This window comes from Ammospiza caudacuta, chromosome 1 (genome assembly GCF_027887145.1).
Source record: "Ammospiza caudacuta isolate bAmmCau1 chromosome 1, bAmmCau1.pri, whole genome shotgun sequence".
NCBI lineage: Eukaryota > Metazoa > Chordata > Aves > Passeriformes > Passerellidae > Ammospiza > Ammospiza caudacuta.
The window spans coordinates 52,946,456-52,963,465 of NC_080593.1; the positions used below are offsets into that span (position 1 = coordinate 52,946,456).

The window sequence follows — 17,010 nt, forward strand, 5'->3', positions numbered from 1 at the left end:
TCCCAAGGATGTGGTAGCTGTTTCAAGAACAAGATCACAGCTTTGTGAAAACCACGTGAAGAACATAAGACAGTGAAAAAAGCACATCAAATACAACATACGCACATTGCGGTAAATCAGACTGACACATAAGGCAGGTCGAAGGCCAGAGCCTTGCTGAGCATGCTGGCACTGGTGGCAGGTGCACCACTGTGGGTGGGAAATGGCCCTTCTGGAGCTATACATTATCTGTGGTATCCTCAAGGAAATAACCTTGACCAGACCAAAGATGATTCAGCTCAACATCATGAAGATCTTAATTTTCCTTGCTGTTTTCTGGCAAAGAACAAATCCTAGCCCTCACTCCACACTGCTGCTGTACCTAGTAACAAGTTAAGAATGACATAGGTCGACAGAGAATTAGAAGCTTGTAGGCAGTGCTGTAGAAGCACGCTCTAGACAGCTTACAGAAGACACCAATTGGTCATATTGGTCCAAAGCCTGCTGATGAACACTTAGCAAGAATAAATATTATTACACCGCCAACCAAGTTTACACAGTTACACAGCCTACCAAAATTTTATAATAGATCCCTGTGCACCATGAGGTCTACAGGTTGTTTTGCACTAATTAAATACAAATTAGAGTTCCTAAGCTTCCAAGCATGATATTTGGAAACTTAGGAGTAAGGAAGCTTGTCCAGAGCTTGGAGATCACAGTGAAAACATGAGGTCAGAGTGAATTATGACTTCAGGAAGGCTATCTCTGTTGGATGTGTCAGACATACAGCAGCAGTATGTACAGACACAAACTACACCTGTCAGTGAGGGTTGCTTTATTCACTGCTTTACAGGTGTGTCCACCTGAAACCATGGGCATGCTAAAATATTATAAACTGTGTGTCTCATGCTCCTTGCAATAGCATTTCTAGTCAGCTGAGTAACTCCTTTTGGTTACTTGGCAAGGCTGTCAGAGGGTGGCAGGTACAACTTTAGTCGTATGCAGGTAGCAGGTGTACTTCCTACCTTCCCATAAGACAGCCTGCAAGTCACACAAGTCACTGAAGCTCCCTGAATATGATACCAGATTTATGGACAGATGGATAGATACCTGCACAGTCAGACAAACAGACTGACAGGTGAACAGACAGGCAGAACTCTGCTTCCAAACTGTGCTCAAGTCCCTTCATGCTACTTTGGGAGTAAAGATGATCTAGGAAGCAGCCAAATTTCCTCAGGGTCTTTTGTTAAGTTTTCCAGGTAAAATAAGACTGTGACTACTACGAGGACTAACCTCTATCTAACCTTCACAGTAAGAGCATGCTAGAGCATGGGCCAGGGATGTGAGAGTACTGGTTCTGCTCTCCAGTGATCCCCCTCCATCAGCCAAGTCATATTTCACAGCAGCCTCTGAAACTGCTCTGATTTATATCAGAAGATGCAACTTTTTCTGGCAGGATCATGAGGGCAAAGAAAATGCATTGTCTTTTCCTCTCCAAGCTCAGCCACACCTTTGGCAAAGCACAGCTCTGAACTGGACACATGTATTTTTCTTGGCTTCAGTTCTGTAGGGTTTCCAAACACAGGCATAATAAGGGGTGACTGGTAATGCCGTCATGAGACCGTGCAAACACCGCAAATCTTCTGTTAATCTCGTATCAGACTTAGCCTTCAGACTGGTCATTAGGAAACTCCTACATAAATAAGGAATCTCTTCTCTTCATTTTCCCAAATAAAACTGTCTGAAATTAAATTTCTGCCTCAAGGCCAGCTGTTGTGGGGTTATGATGAAATCAAGCTATTCAGAAAACTATTCAAAAGAGAAAGAAGACTGGTCAGAAGATTGTCCATGACCTAAATAAAATCAGTCAACACTGAACTTGCAGCACTGGCACATTACCTTCACCTCTACTTATAGATGGAAGCCAACATTGCACATGATAAGTAAGCCAGCTTTGATCATATAACTTGGGTTTAAAATATAAAGTTCTTTCCTTTCACATGATTGAAGACCTATTTATCTAGTATTAGGAGTTATTAAAGTAACTGAGATAGCGATACTGGATTTAAGGAGAAGAAAAATTTCTAGATTAGGGATATGGTTTGCCTTTTGAAATTACAGTAAAATTCCATGAAGAGTTTTTGGAAATCAGTTTCCTGAGTGATATTATTCAATTCAACTTCTTTTCCCACTCAAAGTTAACTTAGTACATTTATTCCTATTAAGATCAATATATTTAAGCCCATAGTGTCAGCCTTTATTGTAAAAATGGTGTTATATGCTAATGTTGAAACAAAATCCTACAAAGGGATATCGCTTCTGTACTTTGTCATCACAGACTGCATTTCATGTCCTTACACCCTGTTGTGAAAACACTTGAGAAAACCAATGGTAGAAATACTTGCCTTTTGAAGATAACTATAAGAAAGAGGAAAAATGTATTAAATTGGTGCTGAAGAACATGGAACAGATTTACAGTATATTCTGTTTACCTGAACTGGTGTTGGTGTGCTACCATTAAGTCATCTAATAGGGAATGCGCCCAATCCACAAAGTGTTGTGGTAAGAGTGGGAGGAAGAGAAATATTTCCCTGTTACAGAGGTAACCGTTCCCATTTCATCACTCACTGGCAAGCCACAGTGGGACTCTAAAAAGACTTTATTGGGCTGAAGGCATTTGAATCATTCATGCTACTGTGCGGCTGACGCCAGCACTGGGGCTATTTTCAGCTCAGGGAATACTGACAGCATGGTTGGCAAATGATGAATTATTTGTCAAGGGCACCATAGGCCAAATAAGTGTGTTCTCGTCTTGGGCTTTGAAGCAAACAGAGCGCTTTGTTTGGTGCCCGGTTGTTTTTGCGAGGCCCGGCACACTTCAGGCTGTGAAATCCTGCGCTCCGCTGGAGGCGATGGGCCGCACGATGCAGGGCACAGAGTGCGCTCTGCTGGGCACCGAACGCCAGTGCAGGAGCGGGGAAACGCCGGGAATCCTTAGAGAAAAGGCTACAGAGACAAGTAAAAACAGCTCCAGCAGCTGCTTTGGTGTTAAAAATCCCGTATTATCAGGCTGCTAATCTATCACACTATTCAAAACCCTCTCACTTTTATTCAATGCAAGTGTGGGCTCCACTGCGGTGCATAATGAACACAAAGTTCACGGATTATCAAATCCAAAGACAGTATAACAAGGCCACTGCACATAAGCTGCCTTTTCCCAACTTCCGCTGGTTTGGTTCAGATTTGCACCTGTCTGTCCCAGGAGCATCCTCACTGTGAAAGGGCTGCTGCTGGACCTGCATGCAGATGTGACAGATCACAGGGACTGCCGTCCCAAACCATCTTTGAAGTTACAGAAAACCTGAAGACAAACATTACAGAAAAATCAGAGTACTCTGCTGATACACCATACAGAAAGTCTTACAGCCAGGCTTCCAGAACAACTGACAGATCCCAATCATTCAAGTCGGAACACACTGACTGGAAAAACAGAATAATATTTTCATTTCAGGGAAGAAGATGAACGAAGGCAGAGAGGGAGGTTATGGAGCTCATCCAAAACAACATGACAACATTTGAAGTCAGGATCAAATAAGGGAAACAAAAGGGCATATTGCTTGGGTTCTGGAGAATGTATATACAGAACACACAGGGTTCTTCAGAAAGACATACTGACCTCTACACTGTTTGAGTTAACAGGAAAAGCTGAAAAAATGCAATAACATAAAAAAACTAAAGCTTACTTGGTGGAAGAGGCTCATCGATAGTTGGGTAGTGATGATGGTCAGGCCTCAGAGAAGGAAGCTGGCTGACTGGCTGAGAATTATGGAGTAAAGGACAATCACCTATGGACAAGATATTCAAGACATTGACAGTCATTCACTGTTTTTACAATGTGGTTCAAAAAATGTGTTACTGTAAAACAAGTGATTATTTTAAAAATAGGTTAACCTGATGTACTAGCATCTCTGGGTATTCCTATTTTCAAGGCATTATTTTAATGAAGGCAAAATCATAAGGCAAAGAAGTATTAAAATAATGCAGTCAAGTCTCTTGAGTCAATGCTGAAGTGTTATGAGCCAGATTCTGGACTCACAGACACACAAGTGTAAGCGATAGAAGAATCAGGCTTGATCTCTGAGAAATACTGTTCATGTACAACTAAGCTCAAGCTTCTGCAGCAACTGGCAGGAACATGCAAAATCCTGGTTCCAACTTTTTACTCATTCCATCAGTGGAATAAAAGGCTAAAAGCTGCCTTGGATCTTTCTCTTCTTTTCAAAAAGATCAATGGCTGCATATGTAGACTGTAAAGGCAGGATTTTGCAGTCCCTGCAAAGCAGAAGATCATCCCCTTCCATGGGTATTTTTCAAAATTCAGTGAGTCCATCTTGGGTTGAAGGAGAGAGAATGAGAGAAGGACCAGAAACAGGTAGGAGACAGGTGGTAGAAGAGAAGGATAAAAGATAGTGAGATATAGTCAGGATCTGAGATAAGGAAGGAAGACCTAAGATAGAGAAGAGGGAAAGAAGAAGAAGAAGAAGCAGAAGAAGAAGAGGAAAAAGTAAAATAGTCACACAGGATACAGTGCAGAGTAAGTTTTTAAACACTAGCATTGTATATATGTCCATATATAGAATTGCTTGGATTGGAATGAACCTTAAAGATTGTCTCGTTTCAATTACCCTGCCATATTTAAATATGAAATAAATGAAACCTAAGTAAATGTCCAAATTCACATTCTGTTGAGAGGAACAAGTACCTTAAGATCAAGTCAATGCTCACAGAATCCTTTAAGAAACTAAGACGCTCTAGTAGGGATGAAAAAGTATTCCATATCTTAGACTTAACATGCTAAAACTTCACAGGTTCCAGAATAAAGATTCCTTCTTGCCTTGTCTCTAAAATCTTAGAAATCAGGACTATTTATCTTACTAATCGACATATTTGCATACTGTGTGGTAACAGTTTTTGACTATAACTTCCAGCTTGGCTTGTTAATACAGATACACTCCGAATTGCATAAACATAATATTTACTTGAATCAGAAAGATGCAGCTTATGGAAAAAAGATATATTAAGCTGAATGGTTCTGGTGATTCTGGAAAATTAAGCCAAATTCACTATGTACCAGCTGGTTTAGCTCTCTTTAATGTTATAATCTTAACAGCCAGAGAATGAAGATTTTGTAAAGATCCCTAAACATATACCAATCAAATGTAAAAACAAATTTACAAAAAAAAAAAATTAAATACTTTTTTCCCTTAAAAAAACCAGCCAGAATGCAGAAGCCAATTTTGTATAAAACTGTGAAAAACCTCACACCTCTCAGAAATGAGAAAAATCACTTAGATAAAAATACTCCCCCTTCTAGGTGCTCTGATGATACCGTATGGCCTGTTAAATGCCTTCATTAAATCACTTGTGTATAGGCGTATCTCACAGATGTATCTGCTGCATGTTTTGAACAGACAGCAGAGTTACATTTATGACTCAGTGCTGAAAGTCCATCTCTCACAGCCTTAAAAATTGTGCTGTTACTACAGGTGTAGCACCGACTGCCAGATCACCCACCTATGTTTCTTTACTTACCTCACCACAATTGACTCTCCCCTAGTCAAGATAGTTACGCCAAGCCAGCGGAAGCATGGTAGTGTCAGTCACCTGGAGTGGGTGGAGGTGACCACGTCTACTGGATTTGTGACAGCTGCCAAGCCATGGAGCAACATGCACACTGACTGAGGCACCCCAGGGACACCAAGAGAGTGCTAAGAGCTGGGTGCCCTTCAGACACACGCTCAGCTAAACAAGGCAAAGCCACCACGGACACTGCAGAGCCTCCTCTTTATGGAGGCTCAACTCTTGGTGCTGTACTGTACTGAATCCATATGCACATGACACCCTCTCCCACCACATCCCCTATCAAAAGCTCACACAGTTCAAAACAACCACCAAACCTGCACATATGATCTCACACATACACAAGCTCGTGCCCCCTTAGCTCTACTTGCATGTAAATGCTGTTCACAAGCAAAGGCTCTCGCCTGCAAGGAAGGAAGCTGGGTGTCTATGCCTGTGTACCTCTTAAAATTTAATGATTTGTACTAGATTCTGCTCTACAGACAATAATTCCCTAGTCCCAGCTGTCTACAAAGTGTTTACACGGGCTGGTGTAAATTTTTTCTGCAGGGGTAGGGTCTGTGGTAAAGGAAGTTGTGAGTAAATTAATTGGGAATGGAGAAGGAAAACATAGATGAATGCTTTGATTGGAGTTCCTCAGAGATACCCAAATAGGTGATCCTTCTGCTGCCATTTTAATTTGGTGCCACTTACAGAGGGAGACAGATGACTCAGAATTAGGGAGTGCAAAGACTACCTCTTGGCCTTGCTGCATACTCCTGAGCTGCAGCTGAGTCCTTTACTACTTCAGCTGGAGAAAAATTGTACACTAGCTCAAAAAGAGAGGAGTGATCAACTCCCCCTCTTCATGTAATTGCAGTGAGCATGAAAGGAGTTACCAAAGGGGGGACTTAAAGTAACTGTTAAGGAATTGGAAAAAACAGTACCTAAATTACAAAGGCAAAAAAAAAAGTTAAATATATTCTATCTCTAGGGAAGGATACGGATATGAGAATTTTATTTAATATAGTGAAATTTCCAAAGTACCTAAGAAAAAATATAAATCTCTGTTGAGCTTCCCTATGATCTGTGATATCGGAGGTACATTTGTTTGACACTTGGAGAATTGGAACAAATGGGGCTCGAAAACTGTGTTTGCAAGAGCTTATGACTATGTATGGCTAACAAACATTTACAGAAACTGGCCCAAACCTTTATGTGGTGCAAATCAGCATATCTGCCCTTTGACAAGCACAAGCTGGTCCTCTCACTGACTATCAGAGACATGGCAGCACATCAGACATGTGATATGGAAAAATCTCAGGAAAAAAGGAATGAGTTGGTGGATATGATAATGCTGCTCTGCCACATAACTAAAGTAACTGATCTTGATTTTATAATGATGCATGTATATCTACAGTAATTCACATATATGGATCCCTACCTGATTTAGTTGGTTTTGTTGGGATTTTTAAGGACAGGCTCAATTATCCAACCCTCCCTTATATCTGGCCCAGCTCACAGCCCCTGAGTTTGTAAGAAGTAAACCGTGAGCTGAAACCTCAATTATCTGATGCCTTCTGTGACATCTAGATAATCAGGGTTGCCCAGAGCACCAGTTCTCAGGATCTAACCTTCTCTTCTGCTGCTTGGACCTGCTACTGGGGTGTCTAGACCCTCTGTGGCTCTCTGTGGGTTCCCACCATGAGCTACTAGTTCATCTGGCCACTGGGAGGAGCCATCCACTTGCTCCCTGTCCAGCTCAGGGCTCTGCACTGAATCTGGCACTGACTCAAAAGCACTGTTCTCCTCCTCCTCATCATCCTGAGAGGAAAAGACCGTGCTCTCAGAAATCTTTGCGCTGTCGACGGAGGAGAAGCGCGTGTGGCTGGAGAAGCGATTGTTACTGTCGTAGCAGGAGGTGCTGTAGCACGAAGTGCTGTAGCAGGAGGTGCTGTAGCAGGAGGTGCTGTAGCAGGAGGGGCTGTAGCAGGAGGTGTCACACGCCTCACACTCGTTGTCACCATTGGGCCTGGAGCTCGACTCGCTCTCACTTCCTGTCCGCAGGGATTCCCCATCCAACAGCCCGTCATTCATTTCAGAGAGTTGCTCATCCAAGGTCCCAGGAGGCACCGTGCTCTGGCTGAAGTTCTCTTCAGCCTCGTTCTCCAGAGGAGGCTCTGCTGCCACGGTCTCACTCTCACTGACCACCTCCTTATCCATCACCTCCTTGACAGTAGACTCCTCATCATTCTCCCTGCCATTACCACCATCTTGCTCTTCTTCCCCGTCGCTGCTCATCTGTGCCGTGGGCAGGCTGTGGAGCAGGTTGTGTATCCGTATGTAGTGTGTGCGAGGGGTCTCTGGCTCACCGCAAGCTGAAGCTATGACTGTCTCAAGTTCAGACACAGGCAGGGAGCATGGCCTATTTTTCCTCTTTGCTGTGGTCCTCAGCTGTAGCTTGTTGTCTTCCTCCTCCTGGGCTGAAGCCCCTTCTTCTTCTTCATCCTGACTCTTCTCTAGGTCTTTGCCAGCATGCACATCTGCACTCACCTCATCAATATCTACTGATTCTATGCTGGTCAAGACTCCACCATCTCCCTGAATACCAGAATTGACTTTGTTATTTTCCCTAACTTCAGGCTCAGGAGGAGACATGCAAGCCGTGAGATCCGACTGCTCCATGAGGTCTGTAGCACTCAAAGAAGGCAGTACTTCTCCTGGGATGGATTCCAAGGGCTCAGGAACTGGCACCGCATCAACCTCCCCATTTCCTGCTAGCTCTTCATTTAAGCTGTTCTGGTTGACTTCCCCGGGTGGTTTGACAGCCCCTGGGCTATCGACACTGTTCACACTGTATCCATTTAGCTGTTCTGGAGCTGCACTTTCTGAGGTCACTGTGTTGATGCATGGAGGCTCACCGAGGCTTTCCTCCGTGGGGTTGTTCACAGGGCTTTCCGGGAGGTCAGCTGGCTCAGGATCTGCACTAATGGAGACCTCTTCATCATCTGTATGAGACAGGAAAAGGAATTACTTACTCTTTTAACAAGAAGTGTTGACTGAGCCAGAGCGTTGGCTGTGGGGGCACAAGCATCCACAGCAATCTGAGAAAATTAAAAGCATAAATTACAGTCTGAAATGAGTAGGCAACCGAACAACTATAAAGAAGTGCTGAGGTTTTTTTGCTAGGCAGTCTTTGTACATTGGATTTAATAATGGGTTTACTCATGGTGGTAATCTGTATGCAGCACCCTGCCTCCTTGCAGCATTACCTGAAGGTAACACCTTCTTGAACCTTCTCCTTGAGCCAAAACGGCATCAGAGGAATACTGTGGGAATCAGGGAAGTCTTCTCTGAGATTTTAATAATGCTCTTCTTGTCACATGGAAGCTGGCAAGACTCCACAACAGAGAACAAACAAAAAACTGTGTTTGTCACCCCTGAAAGGCAAAAACTTCCCCCAAAGACCCCTTGACATGATCCTCATCTGTACCACCTCCTCTCAGATGTCAAACAACCTGGGCTCTTTCATGCCATTCAAATAGTCAAAGAGAGAAATCAGGGTTTTCCAGCAAGTGAAAAGCAATGATTTCCAGCTACTAATGCAGCTGTTGTTTGGCTTGACAAACTGTAAGCAGAGAGGGCAGAGACCCTGAGAAGCAAAGAGTCCCTGAGAAATACTGTTGAGACTGTGACACGAAAACCAAGGTTTAACCTTAGGCAATCATGACAGTCACTTCCAAATTACTACAAGAGAACACAAACCAAAACCAAACCAAGAGGGAGGCAAGAAGTGGGACATAGAATTATTTTTTGTTTTACTTTTTTCATTAAAAATAATTAAATTTAGAAATTTTCTAATAATCTTTGGTATTACATTCTCCATTTTTACTTTTGAAGTGCTCAAAAGCAGATGACTACAAATAGCACCCCATATAACACTTTCACTAGAAAAGTGAAAGTGAAAGGTGACAGAGAAGCAGATGAGACTTCAGTTTTCCACTCTCTTTTCTCCCAGTGATGTGGTGGAGTATTTGGAACAGTCAATAACAGGGGTATATGAGACACCAGTAGCTCTGTCCTAAGGGGAAAGAGGGAAGAAATTGTGACTCACGATGCATCCTGTGATGCAGGACTTTATGCACTTCCCTTTGCTCATGACTGTACCTAAAGTCCCAGAACAGCCAGGAATTAATGCAGATTTCTGAAGAGAAAGAATGCAAACAAACAAAGAAAAATTCTAGAAATCTAGATAAATGATGGGTTAAGACTGAGAATTACCTGGATGGATGGAAGAAGTTATCTCAAATCGGAACTGCAGCTGGCCACTGACATGATCTGTAGGAAGTCTGCGACCCAGAGTGTAGCTTACAACCCTGTCCCTGAAAGAAAACAAATATTGTCACAATAGACTATAACCTACCCTATGTCTACTGTGCATAGATACATCTGCTGTGTCCTACAAAAATCCATATTAAAATACATAAAGGCTATTCATCCCAGCCATGAGGGCATGTTGACTTGCATACAAGAGAACAAATGGCAGAGGAGAGGACAATGTCTTCAATTACAATGGAACAGCTGAGTAAGTGAGTAAGACAGGCTGCTGGGACACACAAGCACATATGTGTAAATATTGAGAGAACGGTGGGAATGAAACTTCTGCAGTATGGGTATGAAAATAGCAACATGGGAAGCAAACAACTCCCACTTCAGCTATTGTAACGAGAATTTGCTTCCCTAGAGATCTGACCATCTACCTTTTCATAGAACCTCACATTTCTGTATTTTCATCCCTTCACCATGTCCATCAAATTCAGCTTTCCTGTTCTTGTTTACCAAACCCTGTGCAGGCCAGTCCCCGCATACCACCTTCTCTGTCTTAACTGGCTGAGTGACTGCTCTTCATCTCTTTCCACCCCTCTTACCTCTATGAAGCTGAAATATCAGGAGAACACCTTCCTGACAAGGTTGATCAATGACTCCATTCTGTTCTTGTGCAGGTCCCTCCCTTTGCCACACTTCATCCACCCCTCAGAACAGAATGAAACTATAGAAGAGATTAACTTCCCAGCTGCCCACAATGAGGCTGAATCAATCTTTGCAAAGCATATCTTGAGTGTAACGGGTTCACTAAATAGTAATACTTATACATCTTTTGAAAGAAACATAGTTCACCTCCAGTTGAGCCAAATATACTTGCTAGCACAGTTTCACATGCATCAGAAACTCATATAAATGAGACAACCTTGGGATTTGTGTACAACCTCTTTGAACTTGTGCACATACTTCTCACTGAGCTTGCCTGAGATTTAAATGCCACTATGGTATTAAAACTGAGCCAGATCTAGAGCAGGTTGGAGGCACTGCTCTTGGCAAAGTACATCCTTAGATAGACAGTGTTTATAACAAGGAAGTAAAATAGGAAGTTATAATCAGAAGATGATGAGGAATCTCATACAGAGGAAAGCCAGTGATACCAGTTACAGAGTTCTACCTTCCCAAAGCTGTTCTTATCCGTCTGGTTTCTAAAAAGCTACTCTATCTTTACTTGAGAAACAGGGAAGTAGCTTAGTCCCTTCTGGTAGATTCAGCTGTCAATATCACAGCCAGTTTCTGAGCCAGCTGTTCAAAAACACTTCCAACAAGCTCATCTTCCTGCTGCTCTGTTGAATTGAGATCCAATTATCAGAAATGCCTTCTTGGAAACTGCATTGCATATGCTTTCCTCAGAAGATGATTCTTTTTCTCCCTTGCTCTTCAAGGTCTGAACGTTACAGGCTTAGAGACAGCTTTTTGGCTTTTTCTGATTACTATCCATCTTCCTTAAATTGGTTTGTGTTATTTTGGCAGCATACACTTTCCCAGGACTTTCATGCAATGGGGAAGCAGGGCAGCGCTTGTGAGCTCAAGGTTGTTCCTTGGCAGCAGGGTAGGGTCAGAAAGCATTAGTTACAACATGCCACGTATATATTTTTATAATATTTCCCCTTTCCAGAAATTTAAAAGAGAAGAAACAGATCTGGCATGTTTTTAGCCCATAGGTAATTCCCTGAAACATGAAAACAGCCTGCTGATAACATTAAAAGAATATTCAAATTGAAAATATTGCACTCTCCAAATTCGCAGCCATGATACACAAAAAACATTTTCTTTCCTAAATGCCAGCTCTCACTTTTCAAAACAACACGCATACGGTTATGGAGGGAATTCTGTCTGGCCCATAGTCCTATAAAGTCTAATTAAAACCAACACCATTTATCAGACAAGCGTCAGTTTAATAACTTCCCCTCAACATCATTATATTGCAATAATGATGTATCACCAGGGACTTCAGAACAGCAACACACTCTTTGAACAATGCAAGCAGCAGCATTTACCCGATGGCATGTCTTTCCAAGAGGCGCTGAACCGGCATGGAGAGCTTTCCCAGGAAACGCTTGATGATTGGTCGGCTCTTTGCAAATTTGTCTTTAACTTCTATTTCCAGGACATCCGTGGGCAGGGAGACAAAGCTGAATTGCTGAAATAAAAGAAGGGCGCAGAACAATAAGCTGGTGGCTGGGCCACAGCAACACAGAGTACTACAGCTGAGAGGAACACCTCTGCACAGAGATGTGAGCACCTAGTGAGGTGAATGATACGTGACCACTCTTTTCAGATAGATTGTTTTGAAATACCTCCTTTTCTATTCATCTATGCCCCAGCTTAAAAAGGAAGAACTCTGAAAACTCTATTTATCTGGATCAGTCTACTACCCTGGTTCAAGCCACAGTTTCACAAAGAGCTCAACCAGCAGGAAAGCCACGGCACAGGGTACTTTCACAAACAATAATGAGAAAAAGAGGAACAGCACCATCTAAAACTGCTCCTGTCACCAAGTACATTGAAATGTGTTGACTGCTGTCTCAGCTGGTCTGGTCATAAGAACATCTATTTGTCAGTAATGTTTCAGTAAGCTTTTAGAGATTGTGTGCATGCACATCTGGGATAGGAACAAGGAGAGTGATATTTTAGGTTACAGGAACAAGCATGAGAGCATTAGGGCACCTGCAGATGTCTAGATGTCCCAAAGGTCAATTTAAAAATAGTAGTGAGGAGGAAATATATTCAGTAACTTGGCTTTGCTTTCTCCTAGACTGGCTAAATTCAGTACAGGTGTGAAGCTGGTGACACAGGTCACAGTAATTTTTCCAAACATCTGCTGCTACTAGAATATAATCAATCAAAAAAGCACATTTGTGCTGTGGTGCACAATAGCAGGAAAACTGTCAAACCACTTCACCTGAGAGGTCAGTATTGATCTGGAAGACAGCTTCTGCGTTAAGTGAATATTGAGATGGATGAAAGAACTTTTCTAGCTTTCCCCCTGCCAAACCCAATCTCCACAACAGAATCATTCTCTGGGTTACCAAGACCTGGAGTTATAGCCCTAAATCACTCGCTCTATTGAATCATGGTCTAATTCAGAGATGCTTAGTTTAAATGGCTTCAACTGAAACCAACGTGAGTGGGACATCCTGTTAATCACACCCTGCAAAAATGTCATTAATCAGAGGAGAACAATTCAACCGAGCTGAAGTGTTATTTTGTTCTTGCTTTCTTCTACATCTTTGCAACAGGCTAGCAATTACGATAAATGCACCAAACAGGAGAACCTGAATTCCCCATGTATACAAAAAGTTGCCTTAAAAAATAAGTTGTCTTACTATTATTGTTTCACCTGCTAAAAACCTTGAGTAACTACCAGTTCTTGACACATGAAAGCAGAAGAGGGGAATTAACTTAAAAATGAATTATTGTGGCATAGAACAATTTGCCATTTAATGAATTCTCCTTTTTTGTGCTGTTGACTCCTATATTGTAAGTATAGTCTCTGTGGGGTGGAGCACACACACACACAGATAGAGAGAACTGTCCCCAAGTGAAAAGCAAAATGTAGGTTTAATGATCTGAATCTCCTGAGGTCAATAATATATTGTCTTGTGGTGCAACTCTGAAGGAAACCAGAATCTGCATGGAAATTTATTTTCATAGTATCACGTGGAACCAAGCCTGATAGCTCCTTCCTTGCACAGGACACATATTGACCTTTTCCAGAGCAGTAATCAGCAACTGAGCAGTGTGGACCCAAGCAGCAAGATGTATTGGAATCAGCCAAAGAAAATGTCCCTTTTCCCTTGAACAGCTGTGCCTCAAGACATACAAACACCAGAATATTCCATAAAAAGTGTAAAGTCCAATTGTGTTCAGATTCCACCACCGGCCAAACTGTTGCACTTTGGTATACCAAGACTGCCCTGGGACCAGGCCCTGGTCCATCATCACAGCTCCCAAATGTTTCCTCTAGAAGCATGTTCTCACTCATAAAATCAGCAGCATTTTGGAAACACAGTTAAGCCTTTAAGACCAGAAGTGTCCTGTGGCAGAGCTCAAAGGCTTTGCCACTTGCAGGCAACTGCAGTTTGACACCAAAAGTGAACTCACTGAAATGGGTTTGGACACAGCTTGTAAAACAGTGATAAATTTACATAATTCAGTTTTCCATTATCTAAGAAGTTGCCCCTGCTGTTGCTCTCATCTAGTTTGATTCTTATCGGGCAAGACTTTTCTAAGGCAATCTCTGACTGCAGGTGCCTCAGGCACTGAAAATCCAAAAGGAATCATTGCTTGTAGAACAAATGGGCATCTAGCCCTCTGAAAAAAACGGATCGCAGTGAAACACCTTGGTTTGAGAACTCAGAGACTTACAAATGCATTTTCAAAAACCACAAATCACTTTTGAAAACATCTTTCTTATGACACTTAATGATTGGAATGTAATCTTTGGATGTGGAAGCAAATCACCATCAAATCCTAGTTTCCCTCTTGTCCTTCACCATCTTTTCTGACAAGTGCCAGACCCTGTACCTTAGCCACAAAATATTGATTGTACTTACACTGTTCAAAGCCTTGGCCTCTACTATCCTGTCTGTCTGGAAGAGAAAGGACTCTGTGTTTCACAATATTATCCAACATAACTAACATAAATACTAATATATTACTGATGGAACAAATTAAATCCTCTTTTTCCCTAATATTTGCCAATTATCACACAGTGGCCAGTTTGTGAAAATGAAAGCATAAGCTTCACATCTAAGTTAAAAAAAAAACCAAACCCAAAATCCCAGACAAAGGAAAACAAAACAGCCCCACCATATCCCCAAGTCCCCCAACCCCCAAACAAACACCCAAACAAAAAGATATTGATTATAAATTCTGCAGTACCCTTGGGTTAACACTCAGGGATGTTGTGATTAATAATTCATCCCAAGGAGGGGTAAAAAAGGAGGTTGTAAAATCACAAGAGAGATAAAAGTCAACTGTCTTCAGGAGGAGGGAAGTTTGATGCTTCTAACACATGCCCAGAAACTTCACCATTGATAACCAAAAGAGCTGCATTTTAAGAACAAGTCTGCTGACATTTTTTTATTTTACTATTACTATTTTTAATGTAAATCTTCTGTTATTTGGAACTTTTCTTATTCTTAAATCAGTGTTACAGAATTAAGTCAGAAGTTCAGCTTTCACATTTGAAAAAGTATAATACTCATAGTTGCAGAGGAAAAGCAAGACTACAAAAACTATAGCATAATAAGCCCAAGTATACTATTTTAAAAATACTTCTGATTTTTTTGACAGTCATTACCTGAAGCCAGATTCTTTTATCTTTTTCATCTGGCATTGACTACTGAGTATTTTCTTTCACAATATAAACCAGCAATCTTTACTCTAAATATTTTCACTGGGGCCACAGCTCACTTTGTGGGCTTGTTCATTGGTTGCTTTAATTCTTCCCAACAAAAGTTTAAGTCTTTTGAATCACAACCACTAGTGCAAACCCTGCAAGACTGGTCAAGAACTTCATGGAACCTGCTGGAATACAAAGTCACTAAACTAAATTTTACACAGAGACCAACTGTAGAGGAGTATACTGCAGTTTACATAAATGGGCATTCTTTTCCCATAGTCAAAAACAAAGTGAAAGTATAATTTCTGGCAGTTTTTAAATTTATTGTCATGCCCAAAGCTTTAGACTCTCCAGCTGTTCAGAGTTACACCAAACTTGACAACGGCCTCATGGAAGTGGTTTGTGACTCTGTCTGAGCCTTTCTTTTACTCAAATAAAAAAATATCTCAAAGGAAGTAATGGATTTCAACACAGGTGGCAGCTCATCTACCAGAATAGCTACAGTTTCAAGTCCAAAGACCAAGAAGAAAACTTTGTCTAATGACTGATTATGTGTTCATTTGGGTAACAGCAGACAACAGCAATTGTAAATAAATCACAATTTATTTAAGTGATTATAAGAACTTGAAGTTTTCACTTGATCCATAACCAAAATTAAAGTAAAATACATTATATAATATGTAGGGAACAAAACTCTTGCAAGTAATGGGCAGACCACAGATTTATATATCATCTACAGCAGTCAGTGGATGAGCAGGTAACAAACAAGAAGTTAAATCTCTATTCCCTAATTAGCCCAAGCCAGTAACTACCAGTGCATTGCCCTGTTTATTTTTACAGCCAACTTGCTGTAAAATCTCAAATTCTTTTAATTTGAGATGATACATGACACATGACACAGCACACTCCACGAAGGAGACAGCAGACTGCCTCAGCAGAGGGCCTGGCCCTAGATATAGCTTCTGACCCCACCTTGTCAATGTGGTATCTGATCCTTATCAGCTAGGGATGCAAGAGCTCTCCTTTATAGGAAAGATGAGGAGGTCCTCCACTGAAAGGACAAGGTAGTGAACCAGCTGCCCTTGCGTTTGGAAGAATCTCAGATTGAAAACCCCCATAACTTAGAGGCTTTGGGAAAGAGTCAAGACCCTCCAGAGGGGAAATCTTTTTTATTTTCCTCTAGAAATGCAGTAGGACTGTTAGAAGAAATGGCTGTCTTTCAGGTGGATTCCTAAAAAGAAGTTACAATCAGAAAGTCTGAACACAAGCAATGATTGACAATCCCTGGTATACTGGGGAAAAATAGTACTTGTGACCTGCAGAAAGGAGGCCTTGGGGAGGCTGATGTTTCCTAACCTCTGGAATGACTTGGCCATGTCTGCATTAGGAAGATTTATGGTACAATGTGAGTGGATCTGGAGAGCAAAGCAGCTGGTGCTCTGCACCTGACTAACACATCCACACATGTTGCAAGGGTTTTACCATGAAGTGACTCCAGGCTGGTGCCCGGGATTGAGTTCACTCCCATTTATTGTCTGAAAAGTGCTTGGTGCGCTCCTGGAGCACATCTGTTCACTTCCCTTCTGCTGAGAGTAATTGAGTTCATGCACTTCTGGAATGACAAGAAGTGTCTTTAGTGGGGAGAGCAGGAGATTTGCTTTGAAATGGATCTCTTGAATGGA

The 17,010-nt window shown here is 41.7% G+C and overlaps 1 protein-coding gene across 1 annotated transcript in view; it reads right to left on the reverse strand.

The window, feature by feature from the left end:
- The window catches only part of HECW1 (HECT, C2 and WW domain containing E3 ubiquitin protein ligase 1), a 252,394-nt gene that overhangs the window by 63,077 nt on the left and 172,307 nt on the right, over positions 1–17,010 (reverse strand). Inside the window, exons 7-10 of the mRNA XM_058825358.1 lie at positions 11,979–12,121; positions 9,880–9,980; positions 7,233–8,606; positions 3,723–3,824 (exon numbers count right to left, since the gene is read on the reverse strand). Of these exons, the coding sequence (XP_058681341.1) occupies positions 3,723–3,824; positions 7,233–8,606; positions 9,880–9,980; positions 11,979–12,121 (1,720 nt within the window). The remainder of the gene's footprint in view (positions 1–3,722; positions 3,825–7,232; positions 8,607–9,879; positions 9,981–11,978; positions 12,122–17,010) is intronic.